The 9,004-nt window shown below is 36.0% G+C and overlaps 1 protein-coding gene across 2 annotated transcripts; it reads right to left on the reverse strand.

Moving 5' to 3' along the window:
• Window positions 1-3,251: 3,251 nt before the first annotated feature.
• Window positions 3,252-7,515, reverse strand: LOC127132574 (uncharacterized). 2 transcript variants are annotated; one of them, XM_051061529.1, is made up of 8 exons: window positions 7,320-7,515; window positions 7,005-7,190; window positions 6,320-6,622; window positions 6,009-6,217; window positions 5,857-5,905; window positions 5,649-5,738; window positions 5,362-5,424; window positions 3,252-5,227 (listed from the first exon to the last, which is right to left on the reverse strand). In XM_051061529.1, the coding sequence occupies exons 2-8, from the start codon at window positions 7,170-7,172 to the stop codon at window positions 3,599-3,601; spliced, it is 2,511 nt and encodes an 836-aa protein (XP_050917486.1). In that variant the 5' UTR covers window positions 7,173-7,190; window positions 7,320-7,515; the 3' UTR covers window positions 3,252-3,598. The 2 variants fall into 2 exon arrangements, with proteins under 2 accessions (XP_050917486.1, XP_050917487.1); XM_051061530.1 differs by lacking the exon at window positions 7,320-7,515 and having other exon boundaries at window positions 7,005-7,305.
• Between the last annotated feature and the right edge of the window lie 1,489 nt (window positions 7,516-9,004).

Consider the following 9,004-nt stretch of genomic DNA (forward strand, 5'->3'; position numbering starts at 1 on the left):
TAGGCCAAGTGCCAAATGAAAAATAAAAAAATTTCAGGACCAAAATCGGGGTATGACAACGTGATTAGGTCAAGTGCTAATGTTTGGACATAACTCAACTTTTTAAATTGAATCCTAAGAATTCAAGTTATTTTAATTGATATTGGTTTGAATTTTCAAATATATAACAATGCATGTGATGGATAGCATATGGTTAAATGGCAGATGAATATGATGTATGTAAAAAATGAGTGGGAATACATAAAAGGAATCAATCTCTATTTTTTTTAGCTCAAGTCACTATTTTGTTCACTTTGACTTTATTGTATAAAGATGAGATCCAAATATCATGAGATGATACATGTTTATGATAAAAACAAAAAGCAACTGATGAATGAAGTCGTGACCTAGGGATCTCTCGTCAGATGAAGTTCAAGTGTCCATAGACAGATGATATAAAAAGGGGAGAGATAAATTTGGGAGTCCATGAACCAAATGATCCAAAATCATCATAATGAGATACAAACATCATTTGGTCACAGCAATATAGTGTTAGAATGCATATTCAGAGACAAAAATATTTATTCCTAGTTAGTGGGCAATATATCTCGAGATGGATTGAATTTTATTTATCACGAAGCCAAACGAATAAAGAAAGTATGTACATATAGCTCAAAGTGTGGTTGTGCACTTAGAAATACATATGGTCTTCAGTGTGCTGGTTTAATTTCAAAGAAGATGGAATATGGATGAGGTTTACACCCAATAGAAAAGGTGTCGGCTTGATGATGATTTTGTGATGAATGATGGTAAATCAAATATATATACCATTATTGAATGGCAAGTGATTCAAGATATTTTTGAAAGATGATGACAACATGACACTGCACATCAAAGACCAACTGAGGAAGATGGCCTATCTAGAAACCCCTGATTTGAAATCACTCTAGCAACCAGTAAAACAAAGGATGCTTCTAATAAGGTTAAACCAACACATAGTGACAATTCAACGATGCAGACTTTGTTTTATTTCAAACGTGTTGGCAAATGTTTTCCATATTCTCCAACTTCAAAATCTTAAAAAAGTGTTTTCAAAGATGCTCGCATTAGCAAACCATCTTCTTCACACTTTTTATCAAAAATGATACACATTGAAGAGATGTTGATTTTTATGCACAAATACATTGAACGAATTATAGATGTTAAGGGTGACGGTAATTTTAGTTATATCGTCGTTTCAGCTTTGCTCAATAAATGAGAGGAGAATCATACACTTGTCTGCCAATAACTTATCAAAAGGTTGAAGGCGCATAAGGAATCATATAGAACGTTATACGGAAAAATATAACATTTCAATGCAATTCATGAATCTCTTATTCCTTGTGTTAGCGGTCCGGCACCAGAAGAAAAATGGATGTGCTTCCCTGAAATGGATCATCTTATAGAAAATGTGTATTATAGAGTGTGTAATGATCTGGCAAGATACGAGTTCTTAAAAATATTTTTTCCACTTCAAAGTGGTCCGCCTCAAAATTCAATCTGACGTGTTATGTGTATTGGGTGGCTTTTAAAATCACTACATTTTGTTCAAGTTAAATTGATATTAGAAAGCTTTATACTACAGACATCACCGGAGTGGACAACTCATTCCATAGAGGAAGTTGAAAGTTGGTCGGATAATTTTTTGAATATAATGGAATAATTCACCAAGTTGAACGAGATTGAAAGAGAATCAAATAAGAAAAAGTTAATGGCGGAACCACTCATAGATATAGATTTAGGTGATGACACATGTTTTGATACATTTTAATTTTTATCTAATAATGTATTTAGGTGGTGACACATGTTTTATATATAATGTTGGATTAACATTAGCGATGTAAATTAGATACATTTTGATACACTTTAATGCATATTTCAGTTTTTTATATTTTTTTAGATATTTTGTGTTTCATAACATGTTATGTTTGCATATCTGGTTGTATATGAACAGATACGGGTGAATTCATAAATGTGCTTCCGGACACACCATATTTTGTATAAAAGAAATACTAATATTGGTTATTTTGGAAGTAAATTTCGGTATACACCCTGATTTTACAAAAAAAAATAGGATGTATTCGAGAGTACATCTCTGGAATATCCTCCGAGATATAATTGAGTTTCTGAAGTCCGTATTAATCTAAAACTTGTATAAAAATGGGTGTCTTTCATCTTGTTAGCACAAATACACACATAACGTCTCAATATTCATATCTCTACTTTAACGGCGAGACGCCCCTCTTAAATTTAGGTTCATAAAGATCACACATCTTGTCGACCTAAAATCCACGCTAAAGAATCAGTTACGCTCTCCAAACAATCGAAGAGTTGTAAAACTCTATTATCATTCATCATCGATTGACACCGAATAAAAGACTAGTGAATATTTAACTATTATTTGAAGTACATATTCTAAAGATGTTGAAACATCAACAACCATCGGTTGATAATAAAATGTAATATTAAATTTACATTAACAATCTAATTTTTTTAAGATTTTGATGCATCCAAAAATGCATTGTTATATGAATTTAATTAAAATACACTGATAATGTAAAAGACTTTTACACCATCAATTAATCCTAGACGTTGGATATTGAAATAAATTTGATTTTTATTTTAAAAGTCTATAAAATAATGTAAACGGATGATGGTGATGAATCGACTGTGTAAATCTTTTTACACAAACAAGGTGTATTGTAATTAATCCCTTTTTATATTCGAAAGATATTTTGGCTTTTTAACAAGGAACACCACTAAAAGTAATGCCCTAAATTAAGAGGAGTAACAAAAAAACGTATTCACAAAACAAAACAAGACTCCATGCGTACATATTAAATATATTTACAAAATAAGAACAAACAAAATTTTTTACCACATTATCAATCCCAACAACATACTAAAGTTTCAAATTTCTAAACATGACACAAGTATTCTTTAAAATTCGTTTGAAGTTTTTGTTTAAAAATATATATCAATAATCAAACTATCATTATTCTTCTTGATCAGGTACAGATCGACCAAGAAGAGAATGTATTGCCAGCAAAGATGCACTTGCAAAAGACTGAATAATCACGATGATCACCCACGTGGATGGATGTAGTGGGAATCGGTGTAAAAAGTAATTGTAAAAAGTGCACTTAATGGCCAATTTAATGACAACTTGCGCAAGCATAATTCAGTAATTCCAAGCATGTGCTCCACTGTGTATTGACACCAGCCAACATGAATTCTGCGGTTCAAACTTGTGACTGTAGATAGTAAAATTCTCAAATGCTAATCGTAACAAAAACAACAACGCACCAAAGCAAAACAGTACACTTGGTGCCCACTTTCATATCAACACTTGAACAAAAATATACCCCCAAAACAAACAAAATTATCCCATTCAACCTTCAACATCACAACAAAATTCCCATGCTAGCTTGATGTACCTTAGATCTAACTAAAATTGGATACTGTCATACATTACCTCCCATGCAAAAAAAATGAATCCTTTATCCTTAATCCAGCTTAGCTATGGTTTTTGCGAGCAAGTTCAATTGCGCTTGATTTTCAAAGCCATGGTCAAGTGGTATCAGGGGAAGAGTTTTTGACCTCCCCCCTTCCGCCAAACACCACGTACAGGCAGCCCAACTCCAGAATCATTATTGTTACCATCTAAACTGTATGTTTCTCTAGGATCAGATGTAGCCCGTGAGTTATCAAGATCTAGAAGGGCCGAAGCAGAACCATCACCAAGGCGGACTCTGAGGAACTTGGAAGCTTTCTTGCGTTGCTTGTTCCCACCACCACCGTCTTCTTTATTTTGATTAGTTAAAGTGCCGTTTGACGTTTCAGTCTTCCCACCAAGTTTAATCTTATTTTGATTGCTAGTGTTAGTATCAGTCTGCAGCTCGGTTTTAAATTTACCCTTGTCCATGCGATAAGCACCCTTTGATAGCACCTCCAACTTCTCTTCTGAAGGTTTATAATTTGACTGTAGTTGATGAACGGTGCTTAAAAAGCTATCTGCTAATTTCTCAGTGGGTTGATTCCGCTTAACCTCTAATGACTTGCCTTTACCTTTCTTGTCAACATTACCGTTCTTGTGATGGGTGCTAGCACTGCCATACACCCTGTCACTTTCTTGAAATGCATTTCTTTGCAAACCAGCATTGTAAGACTCCACAAGTTCTCTCTGCTTCCGAGCATCCGGACATAGTCTTGCCAACTCAGGTACAAGATGAAACAAGCCAAACTGCTGCACATAGTCCACATATGTATCAGTATCTATTGTTCCTTGGCGATATTGAGCAGATATGTCTTTAAATATAGTGTATCTATCTTCATCAAAATCAAGCGTACTGCGAATCTGGTCAACCAGGGACTTGTTGGCAGACTGAACATTCTCCACATTCAATGGAGGCTGGCTGCTCGTAGATAACTTGCTCACTTGTAAACCAGAAACGGGAGGAAAATCAGAAACTGAAACTCCAACAGGGTTGTTCTCAACGAGGTTTGGAGCTGATGCAGAGTGAACGATTCTACCATTGTCACGTGTGTCCCACGATGGACCAGCAGGTAATTGCCCATGAGCAGTTCTATGTGCAGATGGAATAGGATTAGCATAACTTGATGGTGGGGGTCCACCGCTAACTACTGTCTTTGTCTGACTAGAGTTATGAGACCCTCCAAGGGCATGATTTGTTGACTTTTTAGAATGTGAATGACTACTTGATGTTTGTCCAGGTCCACGACCTGCTACAGACCAGGCATTTCCAGAGTTAATAACAGATATATTTCTGTTGCCATGCCGACGCAAACGTGCTGCCATAGTATTGCTTGATGAACCTTCAAACTCATGTTTGGACCTTTGCTGGCCATTGCTGGAAGTTATGGGAAGGGGAGGAAAGGAGGAGTCTACCAGTGGTTTAGAGCCATGCCCTAAGGCCTGACGGTATCTTGATGTTGATTCAGAACCTGCAGTAGCTAATGATTCAAACGGATGAACGATGGAATCAATATCTGCATCCCCGTCTTCGTAAGCAATCTGCCCACTACTTGAAGTTGGCTCACGATATGTTTGCTCAGCATTAGCAGTCTCCAAACTGGCTTCAATGGCCATGGAAAGTTGATTTTCAGAAAGATCGCGACGAAACATTCGCCCTCTTCCACGACGTTGATCCTGTTCATTATTGTGTTTATATCGAAAACTAGTCGGTATCTGTAGGGAAACAATGAAGATAACTTCTGTAAGGTATTAAGAAGGATCTTGGAAGTAAATATTTCTTTGGAAACTAGCAAAACCAACAGACATGAGAAGTGAGTTCAAAAAGAAAAGATTGCCATTGTACATGCCTGAAGAGCAGCATTACGCTTTGACCGTGACATGCGTCCTCCATGTTCCATAGTATTATGTCTCTGTCATAAACAAGGAAAAAGAGGTTCAACAATGAAAAATAACCCACAACAATAACACATCTGCTTATTTTACAGTAAGATTGAAAGAGTAAGCATCTAAACGAACAGGCATGAGGAATCATCAAGCAGGTAATGTACTGCACACAAGACACCTTTCGAGTAAACCATTAACAAAAAATATGAAGGAACAGGAAAAGATCCTAGTGCTGTAAATAATCAATCACCTTCATCTCTGATTCAGATTGAAAAACAACAAATTTCTTGGCAAGGCAAGCATCATCTTCACATAAGAAATGCTGTTGTCGGAAGTGGATCTGCATCAGAGGACATTTGTCCGTACAAATACTATCAGGTCAAATAACATGAAATATCTTGCAAAGCCTTACATTCAGAAAAATAAGATAGTAAAAGAAGCAAACATATATTTCTTACCTCTAGGTCATCATAATTCTTATAGTATTCATACTGTCCTGGATGCTGCCTGCAATTAAAGCACAGATATAATGAACATTACACTTCTAACGGTTCAGATCAAAATGAAGACATGCTCTGTTGAGCACATGATTGATTAGCTTAATTGTTACCTTTGGCATATATGACAAGTATAATGTTCCGTAGACATGTGTGTGTACAGTTCATTGTCCCCATAAAATGGGGTTTTACAAAATTCACACATAGGATGCCCCATAAAACCACCTCTCTCACTCTCACTTCCATCCACCTCAGAATCACCTGTGTTTATATGTTGATTTAACTGGGCTCTAGTATATAGTTTTTGCTCACAGATAAATACCTATGTCATAGAAACAATGATATAAAGACTCAATCAATAAAAAAAGGATTGCAAAACTTTCCATTAAAAAGATACATGGAATGTCAAACATAAATATTTCACCTTTCTTCCCTCCAAACACAAACTGCACATATGCAACTTATGACGGTGGAACAAGTGACCCTTCAGCTGTCCTATATTCCTAAACCTTGCTTGTCGCCTTGACCCATCATTCTGTTGCTCCTCCCCCTTGTCACATTCACTGCAGGAAAGCCTACACATAGCCTTGATCATCTTGTAATGGTCCACATCGTCGAAAAATGCATTCATATCCTCATGGTACCAGTACGACCCAACCTTTCCTTCCCTTACCTCAGACGGAAGGGATGCAAAATCATTAACCACCCTTGTATAATCTCCTAGAGCCTGGGAGTATATGCAACAAAGTTGAATATCAACCACATCAAATAATAGCAACAAAACAAAATAATAGATACAAAATAAACAAAGCAAATATCTAACTTCAAATAACAAACCTAAACTTCATTACATAAGCTGAATAACAAAATAATTCCATAAATCACTAACTTCCTCTTCCATATATCATTACATGCACATACGGCTCAGTACAGTGGCAAACTAAACTGTACTACATAATTGATACAACACAATCATCACAATGAATCCAACCAATGACACGGATCAGATATTTCAAGTCACAAAACACATAGCAAAAAAAATAGCAAAAGACTCCTCGACTCCCCAAAACAATTTCACCAAATCGATAAGAACCATTGGGCAAACATACCTTGGTAACAAAAATGAGATTGCAATCGGTCTTACAGATGCAACAACGGCGATCGTCACAAATGAAACGGAGTCTCGCGACACAGGTGGAGCAAACCTCACGGTGCAAACAAGGTCCGTACGCAACCCATTCCAACGGCTCAGCGCAAACAGCACAACAGTCATCCATGGCTTCTTCGCTTGAACCCTAATTCCAGTGTTCAGATCAAAAGACGATGTTAGATTGTGATTGAAATTTGGGGAAGAATTATAGAGATTGAACTTCTAGGGTTTGAGATTGATTGTGAAATGTTTGAAATAATTAAATAAACTCAACTGTTGATTTTCGAAATACGTGGAGCCGAAGATTTTGAACGCCGGGAGATTGAAAGTTCGGAGAAGGAATTATGCGAATATGAATTAGAATTTGGATTGGATGTTAAAATAAATAAATAATAATAAAAAGATTTAAACCGCCACCGCTTCACCAACCATAACAAGACCCAATCCCATCTTATTTTCCAAGAGAACTAGATATAGATATCATTCCTAGGTGTGATAATATTTCAAGAATAAAACAAATCATCTCTATAAAAATAATGATCAAATTTAAAATAAATAAAAATTAAATGATTCAATTTTTTTAATGTTTGGATTAAAATGTAACCAAATGGTAAAATGTCAACCTCGCCTTGAGATTCCCTATTCGTCCCGACGTGACAAACGTGGGAAAAAAATATGTCTTGGATAGAGAGAAGTTAAGGTCAAGGGACTAATTGTGTTTCTCAAAGAAATAGAGATTCAACGGAGTTCACTAGATAGGTGATTATCCTTCCTTAGGAAACTCTGACTCCAGGCCCAAGAGTCTCTATAAATATCTCATTTATTGCATGAGATGCGACATATATCGTAATACACATGATACACCCCCTAAAGCTATAGAATTTCCACCTCATGTGAGTTTGTTCTCTCATCACCGTAAATACCACCAAACAGTGCATCTCGCCACCATGAGCAAACTCTAATCCACCACAAAATTACAAAGGCATTTGGTTATCTTTACCAACATGAAGGTGCCACACATTCTATACTTTTTGACAAGTACAATGGCGTCAACCGTGGAACCCCGGTAAAACTAACATGTGTCACACCTTCATCGTCACCATTTTCACCATCTTCCCTTGAAAATGGTCAACAAAGCTCCATACTCTGTGGTTAACACCATAGTCAGAGGTTTCGCCTCCGGAGGAAGTTCCAACTCCTCCCAGATGAAATATATTAGGTAGGAGCTAACCACGATCTTAATATTCAGGATTCTCCAGAGTCGACTAGAGAGAGCTATGGGCTAACATCACTTTTTATAGCAGTGACGCCATCATAATCTGAAGTTGCATGTCTCTGCTGCATTAAGGGGGACTATGAATGTCTCTGTTATATGATTTTATTGTGTGGCCTTTAAGCTTTGTTTTAGTTTTAGTTATATCATTGAGTTTCCTCTTTAATTGTGTATTTTTGAATTGAGTTTTAAATCCATATATTTTATCATGCATAAATTAAACTATTTTTTTTAAGTGTGAGCAATATGCTTTATGTCAATTAGTCGAGTTTTTGGATTAAGAACCATATCTGAGATTGGTTTAAGTCATGATGCAAGTAGAATCTCAAAACATCTTTAAAACTGCAAATATTGAGATTTTAGGTGTTTGATTCCAATCACACATCCTATGAGTGGAATCGGGTTAAATAGAGGGAAATTAGGGATTATATTTATCAAATAACAGGTTGTACATGACTCGAAACATGCAGCCATATGACTCGAATCACACTATTCATGACTCGAATCATGAAGTGAAAAAAAACTCCAGGATTTTCCCCTGACTTGCTTGAGTCAAATCACATTGTTCATTACTCGAATCATGACTTTAGTCTTGACTTGAATCACAATGTTCATGGGTCAAATCATGACTTGATCATACAAATGGGTTTATCATATGTTTTAAATCTTGTTTCAAACAATTGTAA

The sequence above is a fragment of the Lathyrus oleraceus genome, chromosome 3 (genome assembly GCF_024323335.1).
Source record: "Lathyrus oleraceus cultivar Zhongwan6 chromosome 3, CAAS_Psat_ZW6_1.0, whole genome shotgun sequence".
NCBI lineage: Eukaryota > Viridiplantae > Streptophyta > Magnoliopsida > Fabales > Fabaceae > Lathyrus > Lathyrus oleraceus.

Bases quoted from the DNA above. Each gene is read 5' to 3' on its own strand.
- LOC127132574 (XM_051061529.1), bottom strand. From the start codon at position 7,172: ATGGATGACTGTTGTGCTGTTTGCGCTGAGCCGTTGGAATGGGTTGCG. The intron at 6,623-7,004 runs GTATGTTTGCCC...ATATACTCCCAG, and splicing joins ATCTCATTTTTGTTACCAAG to GCTCTAGGAGATTATACAAG. The intron at 6,218-6,319 runs GTGAAATATTTA...TCTATGACATAG, and splicing joins TGTGTTTGGAGGGAAGAAAG to GTATTTATCTGTGAGCAAAA.